This window comes from Lynx rufus, unplaced genomic scaffold (assembly GCF_022079265.1).
Source record: "Lynx rufus isolate CCGP_SWC_20201006 ecotype Redwood Valley unplaced genomic scaffold, mLynRuf1.p SCAF_2, whole genome shotgun sequence".
NCBI lineage: Eukaryota > Metazoa > Chordata > Mammalia > Carnivora > Felidae > Lynx > Lynx rufus.
The window spans coordinates 19,666,972-19,691,154 of record NW_025814834.1 but is presented as its reverse complement, the minus strand read 5'-3'; the positions used below and the strand labels follow the sequence as shown (position 1 = coordinate 19,691,154).

Below are 24,183 nucleotides of genomic sequence, written 5' to 3'. Positions count from 1 at the left end.
AAAACGAATACACGTTAAAAAATTAAAAAAAAAAAAAAAAAACAGTTTGAGTTTCTCTCCTAACTGAAAGAACCCAGATGAAAAACTCAGTGGCAATCAGAACCAAGACCTAGACGGTGGGGACGCTGCTGGGAGAATTACAGGTGAGCCGTATGCCAGAGGCATCCCTGAAGCCCACCCCATACCCGGAGCCTGGGTGAGGCCCCCTTCATGCTCACCAAGACGCAGCAGACCCCTTCCCGAAAAACACAGTTAGATAAAGGCACAGACTTTTTCTTTCGCTTTACCATTTATAAAGCCATACAATGGGTCGCCAAGAAACAAAGCAGCTGTACAGGGGCGGGCCAGCATTGGTGTAAAATACATTCATATCCAGGGCAAGGAGCACAGGTCAGGGTTTATACAAGGTGGCGGAGGTTATAGGCACGATGATACAAAATAGAAAGGATATTTCCATCTATATAAATACACAGCCAGGGGACGGGGAGGATGCCAAGTTATTGTTTCTCCTGCAGAGGGCCTGGGAGGCGGGGAGGGGGTGGCAAGGAATTTCTTACATTTGTTTCGAATGGCGTGTTGGAGGGAAGAGAGAAAATGGGGAAACATGGCGTGCACACACACACATGTGCTCAGTCTCACGCACAAACCGAACATGGACACAGAGGAGAGTCTCAAACTGTTTAACACTGATTAGAAAACAAACTGGGGACATTCCTCTGCAATTACCTCGCTGCTGAGAAGAGCCCTGGTGTGGGAAATAAACGGAAGTCCTTAAACATGCTGGGCGTCTGAGGACAGAGGAGTCGGGAGGGAGCACCCCGTGTAGCCAGTCCTCACCAACAATACTGACAATCTAGCGATCGGGGCCCTCCTGATTCCTTTCACTGCTGGGTGATACTGACCTTGACATCCCATCGCTCATTCGCTGCCTTTGACCCTAACCCCGTGTTCCCTAGAGACCAGCAAAATATGTACACATATACACCCACACTTGCACACGCACGTGTATGCATCCGCCCCGTGTAACGCCAGCCAGGAGCTCCAGTCTCAGGACCCTGGGGCCTGGGCCTGGGTGAAGAGTGGCTCTGGGACTCTGCCCCCAACCTCTCCAAGGAACCCAAGTGTGGGGAGACGTAGGGGCGGGAGGCAGCCCTTGGACGGGGCATGGACCCACTTGACCTCCCCCAATCCTGAAGTTGAGACAGTCCGAAGAAGTGGGGGAGAGCCAGGAGGCAGGGACGGTGAGCAAATGCCCCGGGCCTATCCCTGTTCTGCTTACAGACACCTCCACACCCCCTGGATGGCAGGGGAGCCTCCCTGACCTCGGCTGTGGCGCATCAGAGTACCCCCCCTCCTGAGTGCCCTTTATAAGGATCACGCTTGTCCAGCTGGCTGCTGCCTCCTACAGGTCACACGGCCACCAGGCCCTGCCACCCCTATCCTGCCAGCCTCTGACACACCCAGGGAGTCCTCGAAACCCACGGGAGAAGGAATCCACACATTTTTAGAGTTGCTAGGGAGAGACTCCGACAAAGATAGGGGTCAAAAGGCCCTTCCCTAGCCTAGGACACAGTGTATTGGCCCCCAAACACCTGGCTAGATAAGGGGACCAGGGTGCCAAGACTGCAGGGCGGGAGCATTGCAGTCACCCCTGGAGGTTGACCAGACAGCTCACTTCCTTCCTATTTCCCCTCTGGGGTCACCTCTCCATTGTTCCCATGCCCTGCCCTGTCCTCCTGTTCCACGGGTGGGGAGCCACCTGGACCTCTCCCTGAATCGGACAGATGTCAACTCCCTGCCCTCTTCCCTCCAGACACATTGCAGGCCAGCCCCAGGCCCCAGGCCGGCTTCAGACGCCTGGCTGGAGCGGGGGGCCGAGGCCTGAGCCTGCCTGGCGTCTGTGTCACTGTTTCGCCGCCTCTCCCATTCTTCCTTGCCAACTTCCCCCAGACCCTTGCCCTGCCAGCCTGTTTCAAGACCAGACAGCATTCTCCTGGCTGACACACAGATTCAACAATAACAGCAAAAAGGGTTGAGGGGGAAGGAGGAGAGGAAAGGATAGACATTCACACAATAATAACAATAATTATTAAAAGTGCTTTCTCTTAAAGGAAATCTTTGGCAAGAATATACCGCAGCGCTGTGGGGTGTGTGTGTGTGTGTGTGTGTGTGCGCGCGCGTGCACGCATGGGTACAGAGACCTAACCTGTGAGACATGGAAGAGCCACGGTGTGCTCCCAACCAGTGTCTGACCCAAAGGTAGGGCCGCCTGGAGATGGGGGTACCCTTCGCTATCATTCTTCTGGAAACCCACTCCTTCCAGAGGGACGTGAGGGAGTGAGCTGATCAGCTTCCCAGGATGCCCGGTCCTTCCCAGGGTCACACTAGGCTCAGGCCTGAGCGGGGCGGGCTGGCCATGCCTGGGAGGTGGGAGCTGCTGGTGGGCAGTGGGAAACACACGTGTGACGGCCCGGGGCTGGCTGCCGAAGGATCTACCACTCGACCTGGCCTCAAGCGGAGACAGGACATCCAGGCCAGGAGGGAAGAGTCCTGGGGCCAGGTCCAGCAGGAGATTGAGATATTTACAAAGGAAGTGGGCAAGGGATATCTCCTATCTGGGAAGAGAGTCGGGGTATGTAGGGAATGAGGAGGGGGGAGATCTGGGTATCTGGCTTGAATGCCTCAGAAGGAAGAGCACTTTGGAGGAACCTCGGCCGCCAAGTGCAAGGTTGTAATCTTTAGGAAGCGAGGGCCTGCTCCCTACCTTCAGACACTCTCCAACTCCCTGAAACAGAACGTCCACACAGATACAGCTTCTTGGAGGAGAAAAAACGCAAAAGACACACCTGTCACCCACATCTGTCACACACACCCTTGTCCCCCGCAGGCTCATCCACTTGTTCAGGCCCACAGTGAGGGGGGCAGCTCCCCTCATCTCTGGGAGCTGACTGCTGTGCCCCGGGCTTGCCAGAAAACAAGGGGGTGAAGGGAATGGACGTGTGCACCCCCTTCTCACTGAGCCCCAGACGGAGTCTAGGGAAGGCCAACAGTAGGGCCAGGAGACCCCTGATGGCTCCAAGGATAAAGGCCCCCTACAGTTCAGACCTCACTTATACATAAAAAAGGGACGGGAATTGGTTTATGCCCGGGAAGGCAATAAAGCAATATGGGAAAACAATAAATACTTCTTGTCAATTTACCTATTCTTTTTTTTAACCTTTTCTTATATTTTATTAGCTTACAGATTCTGTCAGTATGTCTCACATATATATTATATATATTTATATATCAGTACAATGCCTCTCTCTAGGGAACCCCATAGGCTTAAGAAGCCATTCAATAATGGAATCCCAGTGAATTTTCTACTCTGGCTTAGAGTGCTTGGGTGGTGGTCTGGGGGGTTCCCAGTTGCCCAGATGGACTCTCAGCCCTCTGACCTAAATGCATTCCCTTGCCCCTCTGCTCCACGGGCAGCTTGGCTCTGCTGGGGAAACCATGGCAGGAGGGGGAACAGCGAGGCTTTGGCATTGTAGGTAGGCCATGTAGATGCACAGGAAGCGGCCCCAGGAGCTCTGCCAAGGACAGCCCGGGCAGCCCAGTAAAAATCAGACCCAGAATCGCCTGCAGAGCGGGGGACGAAAGGCCATCGGGTGTCTCCCCCGGGGCCTCACGGAGCAGGTTCCCCAGGACGAGCTCCAACATAGAGACCCTGAAGGACAAACCAGGGCAGGAAGGCTTGATCCCCGACACCCAAAAAGGCATCAAACAGGTAAGCAAATCTGAAGAAAGGCTGGTCTGGGGCACAAAACGCAAGAATGGGCTGAGGGCTCAGACTGGCCGGAGCCACCTGCCCATACCTGCTGCTGGGCCACACGCCTCCGAGAAGACCCCCAGAGCTCAACCAGCAACCCCCTTGAGGGATCTCCTCCCCAAGACTATGCACACGCACGTCTGCACCTCCCGAACCAAGCATCCAGCCTCCCTGTGGGGGCAGACCAGGGCTAAGGCTGCAGGGCGGCCAGCCCCACTCCTGCGGGGGTCTTTGCTGGGAAGGTGCTGGCAGCACCCAGGGCCGCTAGAGAGCAAGCGTGGGGACCAAGAGAGAGTCTGCGACCCCGTGATCTTGGGTACTCTTGCTGCCCTGTCACGCCCAACTCTCACCTTCTTTGGACAGTATGCACATGCGTGTGCAAATACACGGGGCACGCACAAGTCTATGTATTTATAAGTCTGGCTGAGAGGCACATGGAAATCAATACGTGAAGATGTGGGTGTGGACACAGTATATACCCCATACAGACACCCACATAGACTGTACATCGGAGGCAGAGTCCAGAGACCTCAGGAACCTCAGGTCTACGGTACTCTCACAGGCAAAAGTTCTGCCACTTGGTGCCCATGCTGGCTCTTTTTGGTTTGCCAATCTACCCCAGAGGTGGCCAGAAAAGGATTCTCTCAATTTGATTTCTCCTTGCAAAGCAGTCGGGTTAGGGAGACAGCTTTTCCATTTACTCCCAAAATATAGATCCTCAAGGAGTTGGTCTGTCTCCTCTGAGGAGCCCCGGCCTCTTGGAAGGGGGAGGGGGGTCAGGTGGACCTGGTTAGCGGTGGAGGCTCTGGGGGCTCTGCGGTATCCATCCACCCAGGGGAATCCAAGTTATCCTCCCCCATCTTTTTCTTTCTCTAGCTCTCTCTCTCTCCCCCCCTTCCCCTCTGCAATTCACTTCCCCCTCCCCACGTTGCACTTTCTTCTCTCCTTCTCCAAAATTGGCCCAAAGTCCTCCTTCTGGATTCAAGGGTGGTCAGGATTCATGAGTCCCCGCCCCACATGCCCCGTCCCCACTGCCATGGCCCCGGGCGAGGGGTGGCGTTCATCTCTTCTGGCCGGCACTCAGCATGACCTTGGAGACAAAGTTGACGATGGCGGAGGCGGGCTGGTTGGGGTCAAGCTCAGCGAAGAGGTGGCAGGCATTGTCGGTGGTGCTGCCCTGCTTCCGGGCCACGAAGCCGAAGAGCCTGCAGGGGCAGGAGAAGGGGGTGACAGGAGTGAAGCGGACCCCAGGCCTTGGAGAGCTGCCCCCGTGAGCGAGCTCTCCTCAGGTTGAAGTCTCTCGCCACTCTTCCCGCCTCTCCCAGCACATGAGGACTGGGGCACAGGGCACAGGAGAGAGGGTTCCTCTCTCCCTTCCGCCCCGCACCCCAAAGCCATGTCCTGGAGATAACAGGGTCATTGGTTTTAGGTAGACAGAGATCCCCCTTTAAGAGGCAGGGGGAGGCGGAGCTGGAGGCAAATGACAAGACTGGACACTAAAAGGCAGGGAGGAGACCGAAAATAAAATGGGGACATTCCTAGGCGAGCTTCTCTCGGTCCTTCCCAGCCCTGCCCCTTCCTGACTGTTCACACAACACAGAAGCACATGAATAAAACGCTGTCTGCCTGTCAAAGCACTTGGCCTCAGACACCAGGAGGGGGTCAGGGAGACAAAAGGACAAGGGGTCACCACCACCCCCCCCCACACACACTTCTCCTGGGCTCCAGAGAACGGGAGGGGACAGAGGACCCCACACCTGTTCCTCCCCACCCCCCACTCCCTGCACCAGGGCTGGAATGACCTGGCATTCTCTGTGCAAAACAGAGTTAAAAATATGAGCAGAGAACAGAATGTGAGCCCAGGTCCCCTCCCAGTCGGCACATTGCTAATTAGAGCGAGATGGGGAAATCGGGACAGCTGGAGATTCCGATGGAAACCCCTCTCCCCAGGACTGGACCACAACAGCTAAAATTAGCAAAGTTGGGTCCTGCTTGCCACCGACCGCACGTATACACACACACACACACACACACACACACACACACACACACACTGGGCTTCCTTCAGCTTTGCTCTCCCCAACTCTGTTTCAGGGTCTGGGAACAGCTGGACCAGAGTCTGGGGTAATGGCCTGCCCAAGTGAAGGGGTAGCCTGGGTCCACGGACCAATCCCCAGGACCTCCTTTCCAGGCTGGCTCAGTCTCCTCGGTGCAGTGGAAGGCAGTAAGGGCGGACAGAGGGAGCGGCTCCAAGCTGCCGCATGACAGCGAGCCAGCCCCGGCTGCCTGGTTCTGCCGGGGTGGAGAGCCAGCCAACCTCACCAGCCTAAACACGGCCCGCCTGCCCTCCCCTACTGTTTACTTCAGCTCCGTGGCTCCCAGGGCCAGTTCAACAACTGCCAAGTCCTTTCTCTGCTTGGGGCAGTGGATCCAGGCAGGAAACCTCAGCCCCGAGGCAGGGAGGGGCACTTGCAAGAACCTGAGAACAAGTGTCTCCTTAAACGTGGGGCCTGAGGCGCCTTGCGCACCCCTCCTTCGTCTGAGACAGGCTCCCTGGGGCTCCGCCTGGCCCAGCAAGGCCGTGTCAGCAGGAAGCTCAGCACAAAACCAGCTCCAGAATGAAGAGAATGACTTCCAGGCCTGGGACCAGCCCACTTCTGTCCCTGACCCATCTCCCCACGGTGGGGCCCAGCGCTGAATGAGCACGAGCTCCCTTAAACACCAAGTTCTGGCCTGCCTGGCTGGGGTCCGAGACTGAGAGACCCAACGACCCTGGGAACTCAAAGAAGGCTGAAGTAGGTACAAGGCAAGCTTCAAGAAGGCTGGACACCTGCGTGCTCCTTTCAGCTAATTCTTTATGTGACCTCGGGCAAGGAGAGGTGCTCCCAAGGGCGTTCACGGTGCTGACTGCCTACTGCTCAGCTCCATTCATTCCTGACCCAGGGGGCCTCACCGTGCTTCCTCCTCACTCTCCCCCTGCTTGCCTCCATCCTCGAATTTCTTCATTCGGCAAATATTTATCACCCCTCCCATACCACGATGGCAGTCCTGCCCTCGGGGGCTTGCCATCGGTGTGGCCCTGCCTCCCTGTCCCCTGGAAATTGTCTCCTACTCCCACACCCATTTCTACCTGTGCAAAATGTGCTGTCTTTTAAGACCCATTTGAAAGTATTAGTTCTTTCCCCAAACCTTCCCAAATCTCTCCCTGCCTAGATGTGCTCTTTTTCGTGCTTGGTACCCTTCATGTGTCGCTACAACATCAGTTTTAATTTTCTTTTAACAGGGAAAGTTCTCCTTGTCTAAAGCAATCTTACATGAAGTCCAAATACATGAAGGTGACAGCAGGATTTATGGCCATGAACGTATCGATTCAACAGCAAAACATTTACCGATTATAAAGTCAATGAGGGAGAAAAATTGGGGCTGCTTGCATGAACCATACAAAGTCAAATGTGGAATTGCAGACCATAGGCCAGCTTCACTACTCAGATTATTCCTATACCCTGTTTAGGTTTTGTGAAACTGAGAAAACGCTGATCCATACTGGTCAATAACTGCCTCTCAGGCCAGGGTTTCTCCTTCCTTCATAATGGCTCAGTTGCAACCGGAGGACCCTAGGGTTCCTGGGAACATGGTTTGAAAACCACTCCAGCACGTCAGGGCTGTTTATGCACTTGTCTTATCCACTGGGCCAATATCAGGCCTCCTGAGGGCAGAGTCAGCCTCCTGGTCCGTCTGAATGATCCTGGGGCCGAGTGCCCTGCAGACACGTGGGAAATGCTGAAGGGGTGAAGAATCAGCCAAAAGGTCCTAGGTCCATCCCAGAAGAAATGTGGACTTTCTGGGCTCCCGACTTCTGATGAAGAGGTGGAGCCCAGCCGTAGGATCCACAGAAACCCACCAAAAGAGCAAGAGTAGGAATCAAGGAAGCCAGGACTGGGGCAGAAAGATCATTTGAACAAGCCTTGCCCCATGACCACTGCCTCCAGTAGAATTCCCAGCTTTCTGTCCACTTTCTCAGATCTCTGCTGGTCTGGTCCTGGGAGAGGGAAGGTGAGGAGACTGGAGGCTGGGCCTCTGGCCTTGAGGCAAGAGAAGGCAAAAGACCTGGCTGCCTGGCCAAGCTTTTCTCCAAAGCTGAGTAACCTGAGCACAAAGGCCTCTGTTGCCCTTTGCCTACCCCTGGTCCCAGATTCTAACCACCAACCCCCCACCCCCCCGGCCCAGGGAGCAGCCAGCTGGCGTCGGGGGAGAAGCCACACTTACTTAGCAGGGGCACCTCCTTCTGTCTTCATCCACCTGTGGAGACAAAGATACCACAGTGTAAACCACCACAACTCCTCCCCCCAGAACGCAGCCCTGCGCATGCCCAGACCTGCAGGGGGAAAGCAAGGGAAACCCCATTCCAGGGGGGTGGCAGCCTCCAAAGACCACGCAGGGGGAGGCATTCAGGGTGGAGAGAACACTGTGGCCTGCCTCCCAAAGAGCTCTCCCGAGTGTGAAGAGGAGAAGCGGATTCAAGGTCAAGGATATGGCACGGGGCATGGAAGCAAGCATTTGAGTCCCTGGGAGGGGCTCCAAATTTGTGGTGGGAAAAACTCAAAAAAGTACCCAACGCAATTACTGACAGTCTCACAGGCACAGGCGGATCTTCAAGTTGAACTGTGAATACACACCCACACGCACACCCACGCCCACACATGCCCCCACACAGACTTCAGTGCTGTGAAGGTGGGTGCGAGAGGAGGCGACTACAAGAGACTTACTTTCTCTCCTGTGGATCCAGGTCACAGAAGGTGACAGTGTTGAGGGGGTAGTGTCGTCTGAAGAAGAGCCTGTGGCACAGATACCAGATAAACAGAGAATGAGTATCCACGTGACCACCCTTTGCCACTTTCCACTTGCAGGCCTCAGGCTACCCTCTGCAGCTGTCATGGGTTAACCCAGCCTCTCCCTTATGAGCAAGGTGGCCTGGGCTGCTCATCTTGGCAATGCATAGGGACATAAATGTGTCACTGAAGCATGTCCCAAATGCTAGTGACTAGGAAAAGGAAGAAACTGGTACTGAAGGATGATCAATGAGGGGATGTGACAGAGGAAGGAAAGAAGCTGGAGGAAGAGCACAAGAGCAAGGGCTCTGCTCTAGAAATCAGGCACTTTTATGAGTTGTGTTTCTGGCTGTATACCCTATGCAGGCATATTTGTAGGAGGGAAGACGGATGGATGGATGGATGGATGGATGGATGGATGGGTGGATGGATTGGTGGGTGGGTGGAAGATTGGACAGGTGGGTGGATGACAGGTGGACAGACGGAGGCACAGGTTGGTAGGTGGACGGGTGGACAGAAGAGTTCAAGGTACAAATGGTAAGTGGGTGGGTAAGTAGACTGACAGATGGGGCACAGTGGGGAGAGCCCAGCACGGAAGCAAGTAGAAGAGTCTTACTTTCTCTGGTTGTCAGTCAGTGTGATTCCCTGGGCAGAAACTTTGAAGTGAACGATGGTGGCAGCTGGTGTGGGGTCAGCAGCCAGAGTCTCAGAAGTGGCTTTGGAGATGGCCTGTGGCCCAGTGAGTGATTCCATGTCCACAGAGTTGACGAAGAGCACGTTGCAGGCTGGAATAAACCCACCCAAAGAGAAGTCACGGGGACTGGAGTGGGTGGGGATTTCCTCCCAGCTCAGCTCTTCGGGGGAGGAGTAGCTGAATGTTAGGCCAGCCTCAGGCCAAGGCATCCGCACAGAGAATCACGGACTGCCCAGAGATAACTGGGTCTGCAGGACGGGACAGGGCAGGCAGAAGGAAAGGCCTGGGCGGGCATCCTGTCTGGGGTGGCCACTTACCTGCCCCTTGCTTCAGCAGGTCAGTGGTTGAGTTGGCAGGGCCTGAGCTATCTTTCGATTCATCTGTGGGGTCTGAGACAAAAATTTAATTCAGCTGGTAATTAAAACTCTAGAGCTGGAAAGAAGCACAGGTTCGGCTGGGCCTCAGGCAAGCTCTGCAAATACTTTGTGCAATTGATACCGCTTTTCGTAACAGGCCCTGGCAATAGGCACGTGTGTGTCCAGTCTGAACATTCAGTGAGGACTGTCGATAGTTAGCACGTGGGTTGAGAGCTCTGGAATCCAACAGTGTGGGGTGCAGACCCTCACCCCAGCACCTGCCAAGTACCTATAAAATGGAGATTGTGATGACAGTACCCATTGTGCTGGGTTTTTGAGATGTTCCATATACACTGTTAGCCCAGTGCTTGGCATAAAGCAGGACTTCAAGCGGCAACTGACATCTCTGTTGTCATTTTGCATTGATGTGTCTTTGTGTAGATCGATGAATGTCCCAATTCACTAAAGCACTAATACAGCACAGTCATGATTTCGATATTACTAAGAACGGAGTATTGCCTGTACCAGTGTTTCTCAGGCTTTGGAGTGCAGGCTGATTAAAACACAGGTTGCTGAGCCCCACTGGAGGGCTTGAGAATATCTGCATTTTTAACAAGTTCTCAGGGTGCCGATGCCACTGGTCTGGGAACCATACTTTCAGAAGCACTGGTTTATATAATGTAAACGTCAAACCGTTTTGTAATTGCTCAACTACTTTCATAAATTTCGTAGAACTATAATTTAGTTGGTGTCTCAACTTTGTGCTTAATAATGCTACTTAAGTTGTACTTGAACTTTTAAATTAATAATGTTGGCCAATTATTAGTAGCAATTCAATGAAATGAGTTGGATTCACAGAAATTGTGAAATAATATTAGGGGTTTTGTGTATGGGCATAACCCCAAGAGCTCCAAGAGAAACTGGAAGAAAGTCCCAGAGACACTTCTGAATATCCTATTGTTAAACAGAGAGGATGGGGACCAGGTACCCAGTTTCCAGTTCCTAGACCTCAAGGTCAGGGCTGAGCATAATTTCCCTTGGGTGGGCCCTGATTCATGGGGCTGGGCAACAGAAGCCTGTGCGGTGACGAGTCTTGGGGGTCCATCCGCCATCCTCCAAAGCTGGAGCTCTTCTCTGAGAGAAGCTGGGCCTGATGTCTCACTCAATGTCCTATATGTCCTGAGGCTCGTGGGTTCCATTTGTACTTCCCACAGTCAAGAGGCTTTGCTCTTCCCATCAGCTCTACATCCCCTCAGTCAGGGAACACCCTGTCAGCCAAGCAGACTAAAACTCCAGGGACATCTTGGCCCTGTTTTCTTCCCACGCCATGAGGAACCTAGTCACTCTTCCTCTGTGTGTGCTCCCTGCTCTTTATTCACACCAACCTCCCACACGTGGGCGCCCCATGACCTAAATCTGCCTTCCCCTCCCCCTTCCTTTAGCCCTGCCCACTGATGCCCATCTCATCCTCCAGACACAGTCCTCCCCATAACTGACTCCTACTTCTAGTGCCTCCCCCCTGGGCTTATTCTGAGGATTCGCAAAAAAATTTCTTAAAGGCACCAGAGAATTTTCCAGAACAATCTGGAAAGTCAATTATGTGTGTTCCTGGAGTTAAGTTTTTTTTTAAGAACTTTTCCTTCTTTTTTTAATAGGAGATTTAAAAAAAAAAAAAAAAAAAAAAAAGGAGAGTAGCTTTGAATTTCCCTAGATTGGCAAAATGACCGAGGTCCTCAATGCTGGCCCATGTTCTGGAGCGGCTGGCAGAGCAGACACAAACAGCAGCCCAGCTCAAAGATGTACTTGGAGAGCAAGGAGTCTCACGTTCCTACCTCGGTTTGGAATGACCAGCTTACAGGGCAGAGCCAGTGGGATGATGGAATGCTGGTAGACCAGGGCAGAGAGAGACCCTGCAGGGGGAGACAGCATGTCAGGAGCAGTGTCACTGGGAGCAGACCCGGGCACCGAGGAGCCCAACCACCCAGCCCACTATCCATCATCTTCAGCTTCTTTATTACCCACCTCTCCCTCATCCCACAATGAAGCTGAAAATCCACTCCCTCCTTGTTAGCAATATCTAAGGGAGAAGGTTCCAGCGGCTCGCTCTAAGCAGCCATAAGGTGTCCTTTCTAGAAAGTTCCTCCCAACATTTCTCCTAAGTCCCTCTGGCTACTGGGGCCCTCTCAGGACAGTGCAGCAGAAGTATCAGAGAAATCGTGGGATCAAATCCCAGCTCAGTCACTTATTAGCTATGTGTTCTTGGGTAAGTCTAACTTCTACAAACCTCCGTTTCCTCATGTGTAAATGGGACCATAACACCCCCATGCAGGATTGTTATGAGACCAGAAGTAATGTAAGGTTCCCAGACAGTAACTTTCACATAGTAGATGGTCAATAAAGGCAGTTGTTACAGCTGTTATTCAAATTCTAATGATAATGCATTTCGGTGGGGTGAGACAAATGCAGAAAGGAATTTGGCAGAGTGAATCAGCCACAGTACAGAGGACAGGAGGCCACTGTTCATTTCCTCTGCTGCGTCTATGACAAGGGGGACCTGGGACAGCCTGAGACACTCTAGGCAGGTGGACTGTGGAGACAGGGTTGGGAAACAGCTCACCGAAGTTTGGCTCATTGGGGCATCCCTTGAGCTTGACTCCTCTGGGGCCAGTCTCTATCAGGAAATGTCTCACCAGCTCGTGGGTCATGTCCCCTGGAATAAAGAGAAAGACATGAGGCTTGAGCACTTCTCATGGGGCCCTCCCACCACTTGCTAACATCACTTCATCCCTTCCCCACATGCAGCTCTGTGGCGGGAGAAAGGATCGGAAAGATATGGAGACCACCGCTCAAGGAAACACAACCAGAGTTCCAATAATCCTGCTTCCCTGTCCTCTGACCCCAACCATCACCAGGCCCAAGACTCATTCTTCCAAAGAGTCTGACTCAGCAGGCACCAGCTCCCCCAAGAACTATAGGTCTGTCCAGCCCTGAGTCCTTCTGGCACCTCAGGCTTGGAGGAGGCTGTGCTGGTCCAGAGCCTGGCTCGAGAGAAGGGTGTTACCTTTTTTATTCTGCTGCACGACGGTCGGAGGAGGAGATGACACCTTCATGGCCAGCCCGTAGGCCCCTCGGAAGGAGTGGCTGTCGCGGATGATGAAGGCCCCTGGCTCCTGGTCCTTAAGGAGAGCGATGGCTGGGATTGGAAGGGATGAGGGGACCAGAGCAAATAAGAAATGGATGGCACGGGCCTTGCTTAAGACTCATCAGGTCTACCGAATCTCGCTCCTTAGTTAGAATTTAAACACCTCTAAGGGTCCTCCTATGCTAAAGTTGGCGAACATCCTCTATAAATAGCCAGGTAGTAACTATTTCAGGCTTCACAGGTCATGCCGTCTCTATTGCAAACTACTCGTCTCTACCATTGCAACACAAAAGCAGCCACAAACAATACATAAGCAAAGAGATACAGTGTGTTCCACCGAAACTGCATTTACAGAAAGAGGTCCGGGCCCTGGGCCATAGTCTCCAAAACCTGCCTAACATCCACACAGATCTTCCCTGGGAGCCCGGTGGGCCTCACTCCACCCCCACAACCACAGCTTTGTTTTGCCTGTAAAATGTGCAAAACTCTCCACATCACATAGCTAAGATTTGTTCTATGACCTTGGCTGGCCTTTTACCTTGCTTGGAAAATCATGACTTTGCTACCTTTTTTTTTTAACGTTTTATTTTTATTTTTGAGACAGAGAGAGACAGAGCTTGAGCGGGGAAGGGGCAGAGAGAGAGGGAGACACAGAATCTGAAGCAGGCTGCAGGCTCTGAGCTGTTAGCACAGAGCCCGACACAAGGCTTGCACTCACAAACCATGAGATCATGGCCTGAGCCGAAGTCGGACACTTAACCGATTGAGCCACCCAGCCACCCTGAGACTTTGCTACTTTTAAGCACCCTTTGTAGGTCTACAAACCATGCTTCCACTCCCCACAGTTCACCGCAAGGAGGTGCCTCTTACTGTCTGAACTTGATCCCAGCCCCCCTCTGTGTCCACCCTGTCCTGCAAAAAGGAGTAAGTCTGCCCAGGAAGACATGGTGGGCTGCATCCAGCTGTGACCTCTGATGGAACACAGGACCCTCGGTGCCACCTAGGACTCACCCTGCTCTCTGGAGATCTCAGGCTTGTACCAATACTTGGAAGTGTCCTGGACGAACTTCACTTTAGCCCGTGTCTCGGGGCTGTTGTCTAAGAGAGACGGAGAGAAAAAAACAGTGTTATGGGTTGAAATGTGTCCCCTAAAAAGGTAGGTTGGAGCCCTAACCCCAGGTACCTGTGAATGTGACCTTATGTGGAAATAGGTCTCTGCAGGTGGATACAAGTTAAGATGAGGTCATGCTGGATCAGAGCAGGCCCCAATCCAATATGACCGGTGTTCATCTCAGAAGAGGAGAGACACAGAGACCATGGGGACAGTTGTGAAGATGAAGGCAGAGGCTGGGGGGACACATCCACAAGCCAGGGGACACCAAGGATGTGCCAGCAACCACGAGAAGCTAAGAAGTAAGCCTAGAACACATTCTCCCGCGAGCCTCCAGAAGGAGCCTGCGAACACCTTGATTTTGGACTTCTAGCCTCCAGCCCACGAGAGACTAAATTGTTCTCTTAAGCCACCAAGTCTGTGGCACTTTGTTACGGCAGCCGTAGGAAACTAACACAGAAAGGCAGTGTCCTCAACACCATCAGAGCCCTGCTGGAAGGGGCCTCGAGTGGCTTGCCCATCCTTCCCCTGTCTCCTGCCAGCCACTGTGCATCGCAGAGCTGCTCTCCGATGGAAAAGCCTGGCACAGCATTCTCACTGAGCTGAGGAAAGCCCTCCCTCCACCCCACCCTCTCTTCTCTCCAGAAGATCCGGACCAAACCCTTCCTGCAGCTTCCCTTCCACAGGCTAACGCACCCCACCTGCTAGCCTCTTTCTCCACTGGCTGAATTTCCCGACTTTGTCATAGCAACCTTGCAGTTGAGGGAAGAAAGCTACATTTCCATCACTTCTCCCCAAGCCCCTCCTCATGCCCTATATGAAGAGCCCGTGTTCTCCATCATATTCACATACAAAAAAAAATCAGTCCTGCCCTGGAACAGAGGAGGAGGTGGCTTAGAGGCCATCTACTGTGAGTCACATACCCCACTTCCCTGGCAAATGACCCCCACCCAGACCCTTTGCAGACCAGAGATGCTTTACAGAGCATTAGGTTCTGGAAGATGCTCAGGGAGAGCACCCAGGATAACCGCTCAACTTTACAAACGAGGGAAGTGAGGTTGAGAGAGGGAGAGGGACCCGCCCAAATCACACAGGTGGTTCACAGAAAGGCTCCTGTAAGATCTTCCCAGGTAAGAAAACACAGGCACCCATTTAGTGCCTGCTTTACCTGATCTTTGTCTGGGTATTAGGATGTGCGGCCCTCGCTCTCCAAGCCCTTCCTTCATCTTTTGGCACCCAAGAAACAAAAAGGCGGGGGGGGGGGGGAGTTGGGGGAAGAGGAAGAAAGGAATATTCCAATTCCCCAGGTTTCCTCCCCTTTAGAAAGAAGCCAGAACAGAGGACGCCTGTGCTAACGACGCTATAAAGCTGAGGGTGCAGAGATGAGATCCGGGTTAGACTGTGGGTCCAGTGTTCAGTCAATTTTGACTTGTCAGTAACCCTGGGCTGGACCCCTGGGATCGGCCTCTGGAGGACAGCAAGGGGGTAGGCCGGCTCCCTTTCCTGGCAGCTGCGCACGGGGCAGGGGCGGGCGAAGCAGCCGGGCCAAGCAACTGCGGCAAGCTGCCTGTCTCTGAAGCTCTGCTCTGAAGCCCCAGGCCCCGCGGCTGCTGGGGCCTAACGAGCTGTCAGAGGCGGCTGCAGCCCCGTGTGCCTTCCTGCGTTGACTCCAGTGACTATTTTAAGCAGGGAAGACGGTGGGAAACAGGAAATGTCCCAACTACTAGAAGTTTTCCATCCTCCAAGAAGAGGGGCTGGGAACCGGTCGTCTCCGGTGGGCAGCAGCAAGCAGGGGCGTGCGGGGTCACTGTCGATGCCCCTGCCTGGCAAGCTCGGGGCAGGACCTGGGAGCGACACACTGAAAATCTAGGCACCAGGGGCCCACCCCGGGGCTGCCTGAAACCTTCTCAATCTTCCTCGAATGCCCCAGAGTTCTGGGGCCATTCTGCAACAGGCACACTCGAGGTCTGGCGGAGGCCCTGACCTTTGTGTTTAGACACCGAGCCCTCTACGCGGAGGCCAAAGATGCCGAGTTCCGGTGACAAGCAAAGAGATCCGTGTGCGGACGTGCATGAGCTTCAGCAAAGCCGGGTCGGCAGAAACCAGACTCCAGTGAAAATGCTCAGGCCTCGGCCTCAGCCCCCAGTGCACGTGGCCGCCAGATACGTTAACAGTGATGTGCACACAGTGGGATCAAAAGGTGGGGACTGAGTGCTGTGGGCAGGCCACAGGGATGGCAGTCCGGGTTAGGAAGGCAGATTCTCAAAGTTATGCTAAATCATAAATGTGGAAACACGAGAAGACAACTCCAATAATGCTTTGAGAGCATGAGTTTTATGGCCAATGGGCCTAGATCGGAAGCCATTTACTAACTGTGTGACCCTGGACAAATGACGGAGTCTCTCTAAGCTTCACTTTGTTCATGCATAAAATGGGGGTAATAATACCTACTTTGCCAGGCGGCCGCGAGGATTAAAGAGCTAGCGAATGGCTCAGAGCCTGGCACACAGCACGTGCTCAGTGAGTGGCAGAAGCTAAGCTGATAGTGATGATAATCATAACAGTAACACTATCATTATCCTCCTCCTCCTCCCCCTCCCCCTCCTCCTGCTCCTCATGGGCACCCACATCCTCATCACTGCCCCCGCACTTACTTTGAGGCCACCTCCAACTCCCATTATACAGACAAGGAAACTGAGGCCAAGAAGTCAGTGAGCCGCCCCTGGTTGTGTGCCAAACAGCCGTCAGCACAGAGATGGACACAGACATCCTACCCAGTGGGCCATGTGCCACGGCAGAGGCGGGGGCGGAAGGAGGGGCTCACCTGGCATGGAGTACTTGGAGAAGTCGGGCAAAGTGTGGGAGAAGGAGACGGTGCTGCCCCCGCTGGGGCTGGACATGCCGCTGGCCACGGGCGAGGAGGACACCTTCCCGTTGACAGTGGCATAGTTGGGGAGGCTGCCTGCTCGGTCTCCCACGGACATCCTCCGCTTCTCGGGCAGGGCTGGCGTCGGGCTCCCTTGCCGGAAGGCTGCCGGATCCGGCGACGGGGAGGTGACGGGGCTGCTGAGGCCCGGGTAGTAGGCAGGGGACACAGGGAAGGAGGGCGTAGAGGGAGCCTGGTAACCAGAGGCACTGCTCTGCCGGGACAGCGTGGGTCTCCGGTCCTCGGGGGTGGAATAGCCGCCATAGGCCGCGTGCCGGTCCAAGCTGGGGCTGCCGGGAATCACGGATCCAGGCCCTCCCAGGTGCCGGCCCGGGCTGGGGCTTCCAGGGCTGGCTACTGCATTGCCGTGGAGACCGGAGGCCAGGTTGCCTTGGTGGGCCCCAGGGTGCCGGCCCAGACTGGGGCTTCCCGGAGTAGTGGCCACACTGCCGTGGAGGCCTGAAACCTGGTGGGCCCCGGGGTGCCGGCCCAGGCTGGGGCTTCCTGGGGTGGTCGCTGTACTGCTCTGGGGGCTGGAGACTGCACTACCATGGTAACCAGTTCCCGCTGGACCCATCACCTGGCGGTGGCTCAAACTGGGGCTACTGGGGGCAGCCATGCTGGGGTTGATGGCCCGGCGGCCGAAGCCAGGACTGGGGGGGGTGTTGGTGCCCACTGTCCTGTGGCGCGCCTGAGGGCTCCCAGGCACCGTGTGGACGCCGGCCACGGTGAACTGAGCCCGCGCCTGGCTTTCTGGGGAGCTGAACTGCTGTAGTGAGTAGTCGGGGCTGCTGTAGCTGCTGCCCACGGTCGGGAGAGGAGAAGAGCTCTGGGAGCTTCTCTGGGCCGAAGGGCTAGGCTGTCCCAGGCTGCCGGAACGGAAGCCGGAACCCAGCAAAGGCTGGGTAGGTGTCCGAGGACCCTGGTCGCTGCTTTCCCCTGAGGGGAAACTCCCCACTGAAGTGCTGGAAAGAGAGGGGGCAGGTTGAGATGTCAAGATGGCATTTCATGAAGGCCAGGCTTGCAGGGAGCACTCAGCCCTCCCCCCCCACCACCTCCGCTAGCGGCAACACTAGGAGCCCCACTGGCATGAGCCAGAATGTCACCGCTTTTGCACATCACCCTATGGAACCATCAGAAGAAGAGACAGAGGCTCAGAGAGGTTAGGCAATAAGCTCACGACCACATAGCTTGTAAAAGACCAGGCTTCCCATCTGATTCTGATTCTGAAGCCCATGTTTTCCCCACTGCCCCTTGTTGACTCCTCAACCAGAAGGCAAAGCAAGGGGTCTCCCCTACGGAAACTGCAGATGGCTGTCCCCATGTCACCTCCAGCACCACAGACACTGAACACCAGGGTGGGGTCAAACCACCCGGCTCCTGTTCCTACCAGGAGTATCCCTGCCTTGACTCACTTTTCCCAGGATGCCACTAGCAACTTTGAACACTGCGAGTGCTAGACCTGGGCTCTCATTCCCAGATAGCTGCAAAAGGCAAAGACACCACATCTCAGAGCAGGACAGTTCAGCTTATTGTAAGGTCTGCTTTCCAGCTGTTGGATCTGGCCACTAATTCAGCAAGCTGCCTTGCGTGGTAATGAGACTCCCGTCATTAGCAGCATTTAAGCAGAAGATGACCAACCTCTTGAATGTTGTGGTGGGAATTTCCTCCATCAGGAGGTTACAGTAGATGAGCACAAAGGTTGCTCCCAATTCTAAGACTCTGGAAAGTTCAGTTCAGAGGGGACTGTACCTGGCAGACAGCCACAATCACAGGCTCTCCTCCAAGGTTAAGGGCAACCTGGATCGTGCTTGTTAAAGTTTCCTCATGTGGGAAACAAGGGGGCTGGATCAGATAACCCTGATTCCTTCCAGACCCAAACTCCTATCCATTGTTGATATGGCGGGAGAGGCCAAGGTTGACAGGGACCCTGCATCAGCTGTAGCTGCAGGGAGGTGGCAGGTAGGCTCTGCTCCAGGAGCCCCTGGGTGGGGGGTGAGGTAGGGGTTGGGAGGGTGTCCTTACACAAGAATATGGGCCAACCTGGAACTACAGACTGGAGGGAGTCTCAAGGCCAGGCTGAGGCCAGGATAAGCTCAGGTTCCCGGCTGAGGTGAGGTGGGGGGCCAGGCAAGAGCCAAGGGCAAGAAGCAGGTCACGGGCCAGGCCAAGAAAAAGTCTACCTCAGATCCCAGAAGTGGCTAGAGTGGAATGCCATTCCTGGTACGGAATAACATGGCCTCTGAGGAATGGAGGGAGTGTCCGGCTGAGCAGGGTGGGGTCGGGGGGACTGACATGGAGTTCTGGAAGATTAACCCCACAGGAGAAACACTAGCTTCTTGAGCCCTGAAAAGAGCCAACTCTACAGCAGGAGGAATTTGAGTGAGAAACAGTGAAAACTTCCTGATGTCAGGGCTCCCTGGACATGAGCGGGGAGGGGCTGGCTAGGTTAGGAAATGTCCTTTCCTTGAAAGGAAGAATGCACCTTCTGGCTCAGAGCAGATTTCCCAAGAAGTGGAGCCGTCTGCCTGTCAAGAGGCTGGGGAGGGGGCAAGGTGGATTGAGGGTGCACGCTTGGCTTGAGGTTCCAGAATTCTTAGAAGAGCAGAAGAACGCAGCCTCTGCTCACCCGGCCACCCACACCCTTACCTGGGAGGGGGCGCACCGTGCGGGACCAACAGAGGGCGGAGGGCCTCCGGCAAACTCAGCCACCGGGGCCTGGCCGGTGATAGTAGCAGGACATGGTTGGAGAGTTTCGAGGCCTCCTAGGAGCCCAGGCTAGGGAAGGGGGTGGACGTGCAAAGGGATGCCCAGCAGCCGTCTCCCGTCCCGGGGCAGCCTAGCCTAGTCCGTAACCCCCGTGCCCGGCACCTTACGCCCTGCCCAAGCTCACCCCGGGCTCCCTGTCCTGTGTCAGGTCACGCTCTCCCTGTTGCCAAGCCCACACCCACTCCCCCAGCTGAGCAGCGTCTCACTTTACCCCCCACAAGGGGGCTTCCCCTTCAGAGCCCTCCCCTGCCTGATTCCAGGCTTTCCTCTCTGTCTCACCCACCTCGAATGCCAGGCACCCTCCACCAACACGGCCCTCCTCACCTGCCACTGTGTGCCCTCAGCCCCCCGCACCAACACGTCCGCACCCCAGTCCTCCACCCTGGCTGTGCTGTCCTTCTAGAGTGCCCTCTCCCTCCCCCTCCCCCTTTCAACACCTGCTCACCCTCCTGGCCTCACCACAAATACCTCCAGCCCCCAGAAACCCTCTCTGCACCCCTACCCAGAAACGGTAGCCTCCTGCTGGGAGCTCCAGACACATACATGTCTGCTTTGGGCACGTCCGACTGTCATCCTGTGACAGGCGGGCACCTAAATGCAGGTCCAGGAGAGACATGGGCTCTAGAGCCAGACGCCTTTGGTCTGAATCCTATTTCCACTACTGTTTAGCCTGCAGGACCTTGAGCAAGCTACTTGGCCTCCCTGTGCCTCAGTTTCCCCTTCTGAAAAGTAGGATCCTAAGAGTAGCATTTAGCAAAGCGCCTGGCACACTGGAAGACTCACTAGATAGTGGGTGCTGTCGTTAGGTTTTAAAGTTAGGGTAAGGACTGGTTTACCACGGTGCATGGTGGTGCACGTCCGGCACAGTTTTCTGGATGGTGGCATTGAATTCAGCCTGGGAATTATAGTTCACCCATCCTCATGCTCCACGATATCTGGCACCTGGGATGCTCTCCCAATGCACCCTGGGGGGCTGGTGTCCAAGGTGCAGCCATCTGGACGTGATTTCTACCCACCCACGCTCCAGGCAGATCCAGGCCTGGACCCTCCTCCCCACTTACCTGTCAGCACTGAGGATGGGGCTGCTGGTGGAGAGGGGGCTGGGGGAGACAAAGGAGCTTCCCAGGGTCCCGTTCCTCAGGGGCATCTCGTGGCTATAGGCCTGGGCAGGTGGGGCGCTAAAGCTCTTGGGCTCCGGGTCCTGAGTTCGGGGCCCAGCCACTGCCGTCCTCACCACCGACTCCACGTAGCTCCGGGGCTCTGGAAAGGGCCAGAAGAGACACTGAGGTCCACGAGGGTGCAGTGTAGACCCCTCCCAACCTGTCAGGGAACCCAACAGCGTTTCCTCAGCCTGTGGGGACAGCTCCCAAAGGACAGCCAAGCATGCAAAGGGCACTCCTCGGGCTCCGGCCTACCCACACTCCCCCTCTTCCCAGTGTCTTGGAGAAGCTGTAAGAGCCCCCACAGAGCCTTTAACCAGGGCCTCGCTCACAGAAGCTTCCCAGAAACGGACCCCAGCTTTGCCGCTGAACACAGCCATCGTAGAATCTTCCCTCCTAGAGCTAGGACACCTGTCTATAGCTGGCACCCCTTTTAGTGGCTTCTTTCCTTCAAAGACCCTTCTACCCAACCTCCAGGCCCTTCAAGGTCCCCCTGGCACCACTGGAGTCTGGGCTCTACAGTGAACCTAGAGCTCCAGCCCAGCCTTGCCCACATTCGGGACAGAGCCAGGGTTCACATGGGCTCCACCCACGCCCAGAATCCACAAACAGGCTTGCCGGCCTAGCAACAGGCCCGCGCTGGTGAGTCACGCCCAGCCCCTTCCCTGCCAAGACACACCCACCCACCTTGCCTGACACACTTAGCATTCCTCCCGAGACCGACATGACTATCCCTGTCTGGTGTTTAGCAGAGTCTCAGAATCTGGGGGGTTGCGGGACAAGTGCCAGCAAGGCCGTTCTAAAGGTGAGGGCGCTGAGGCCTGGGGAGAGCGATCAATGTGTCCGGAGGTGCGGCCCGGAGCCAGATCTCCTGACCCCCAGCCGGCGTTTGTCTGACCCTCCTCCCAGACCTCTGAGGCCAGGCCTGAAACTAACTCTGTGCTACGCAGGGAGAAGAAGCAGGGCACTCGGCCTCTCCAGGGACATGAGCAGGGACGGATGATGTTCCTTCCACCTCCACACCTGGCACGATCCCGTCTCCCCCAAGAGGGACATGATCAGAACACAGGCTCACACACTACCCACAATCGGGGCATCTGCTGAAATCAGCCTGAGAAAGTGAAGAACCAGAGAATCTGTGCTGCCTTGGGCTGGCCAGGCCCCTGGAGCTTTCGCGGGCCAGGACTGTGTGACAGCAGATGGGGGGAGGGCAAGATGTCTTCAGAGGGTCAAGCATGGGGTGTTGTATTCCAGGTACGGAGCACAGGGTGACACAGCCACCTCAGTGTCCCGAAGCTGGAGTCCATACAGGCAGAGGTAAGCAAGGCCTACCCAAAAGCCCCCCTCCACCAGCCAGGCCACCCAGCCACGTCACAGAAGCCCCAGGCCTCTGTCACTCCAAAGGCATTGGTTCTGGGCCGACCATGCCCGAGGGCCTGCTGGAGCCAGGAGACGCTACAGAGACCCTCTGGCCCAGTGCAGGCACGCGCTTTTGTAAAAGGTTCGATAGTAAATCCTTTAGACCATTTAGTAAATGGTCTCTGTGGCAACTACTCAATTCTGCATTTGTAGCACAAAGTCATAGACAATTCGTGAACAAAACAGCATGGCCGTATGGCAATAAAACTTTCTTTACAAAAACAGGCAATGGGCCAGATGTGGCCATAGTTTACTGACCCCTGATCTCACCCGTCTCCTCAGCCCAGAGAAGTGGGGTGATTTGCCCCAGAACACACAGCCAATCAATGGCCATAGGTACTAGCACTGTGGTCTCCTGATTCTCAACGCCGGCTCCCAGTAGCCTAGAGAAGGGCCAGAGCCCCACGGGGACACCAACAGCTGGCTGTGACCCAGTACTCCAGCATGTCAGCCAGAACTATTAATAATAATAACAATGGCAATTACATGAGCAAAGGAGGAGAATGTAAGTCCCTCACCCCGTCACAGGGGACCGAGGGACACAGCTGGCCTAGGAAAACAGGCGGTCTGACCTGGAGCTGCCCTCCCGCCCACTGCACACACACTGGCCAGCTAAAGTCCGGGAGCCAGTCGTTTCATGTGTCTTTAGTCTTGGGGGGCGGCGGGGATAGCTGTGTCCTGGGGTAACCTCAGGGCAGAGGAACCATGCAACACGGAGCCCACAGAAATGGCAATGGAGACGCAAAGCCAGAGTCTACTCTCCCCTCCCATCCCTCGCCATTCTGGGTCACTCTCTGAAAACTCCTCTTGTACCTTTCCAGGCTCCTGGCTTCACCCGGGTGCCCACAGTCCTCAGCACCCCTTTTCTCTCACTGGAAGACAAGGGCATCCATCCGCTCCCTGGCTACCCTGGGATCCTTGCTGATCTACACTTGCAGTGCCCCCCAACCCCCTTGCCTACAGTGTACCCTCGCCCAGGGTACAACCTCCAAATGGAAACAGTGGGGCTGGGGACTGAGTTCTCTTCTTCATGAAGGAAGGAGAGGAAGAAAGCCATTCCCCCTTACTCCAGCCTCCAGCTCCCTCTTGCTCTCAGCCTCACTGATTTTGCAGTTCCTAGAAACAACATGCAGTTCCCTCCCACCCCAGGGCCTTTGTACACGCTTTTTCTCTACATCAAATGCTTTTCTCACCTCCCAGTTTCACCAAGTTAATGTCACTCACCCTCACATCTTACTTCTTCAACCAACGTCAAGTTCTTGGCTATAAGGTCTCATAAACTGTATCCCTTCCCTTTGGAGTGCCATCTCAATGCGTAACTTCAAGTAACCTAATTCTGTCTCCTGATCACGTATATGCTCCATGAGATTAGGAATCACAGTACTGCGTATCAGTATATTCCCAGAGCCTGGCACAGTGACTGGCACGTAATAGGGACGTGAAATATGGAATCAATGAATCAAAGAATGAGAGAATACATGTAAAGCACTTAGCACAGTGCCTTGAGAGCAGATCCCCCTAAAATCTGCTCTTCCTCTAGCCGAGTAGTTCTGCCTCTGATCATTTTTCCTCACAGGCATCTTTCTCTGAATTTCCCACCAAAGTTTCAGCAGGGAGATCAAGCAGAGCTTCGGAGGGTCAGCAAACAATGTGCTTTGGTCTGACCAGGGAGGTGGTACATGAGTCAGGGAAAATGGAACTGGCCGGGAGCCTCGCTCCCTGGCCCTCTCCCACCCCGCACCCCAGGCCACGACAGCAATTCTGACCCCCACGCTGGAATCCCAGGGCTCAGTGTCTGGAGGCAGGAGGGAGGCTCTGAAATAGCCCCTTGACTAGGAGACAGGAGACCTGTAAGTCCAGTCTGGGCCCTCCTGCCTCCTAACTGGGGCCTTGGGCCGAAGCCCCAGATCCTCACTCACAACACAGGCCTCCGTCCCACATCTGTGGAAACAATGGGTCCAGCAGA

General features: G+C 55.0%; 1 protein-coding gene across 1 annotated transcript in view; it reads right to left on the bottom strand.

Moving 5' to 3' along the window:
* Positions 1-285: 285 nt before the first annotated feature.
* Positions 286-24,183, bottom strand: part of TNS1 (tensin 1) — a 225,763-nt gene continuing 201,865 nt past the window's right edge. Inside the window, exons 23-33 of the mRNA XM_047084469.1 lie at positions 20,700-20,898; positions 16,768-17,834; positions 13,844-13,930; positions 12,752-12,883; positions 12,308-12,400; positions 11,523-11,600; positions 9,652-9,723; positions 9,257-9,425; positions 8,578-8,646; positions 8,078-8,110; positions 286-5,016 (exon numbers count right to left, since the gene is read on the bottom strand). Coding sequence (XP_046940425.1) covers positions 4,872-5,016; positions 8,078-8,110; positions 8,578-8,646; positions 9,257-9,425; positions 9,652-9,723; positions 11,523-11,600; positions 12,308-12,400; positions 12,752-12,883; positions 13,844-13,930; positions 16,768-17,834; positions 20,700-20,898 — 2,144 coding nt within the window. The 3' untranslated portion in view covers positions 286-4,871. The remainder of the gene's footprint in view (positions 5,017-8,077; positions 8,111-8,577; positions 8,647-9,256; positions 9,426-9,651; positions 9,724-11,522; positions 11,601-12,307; positions 12,401-12,751; positions 12,884-13,843; positions 13,931-16,767; positions 17,835-20,699; positions 20,899-24,183) is intronic.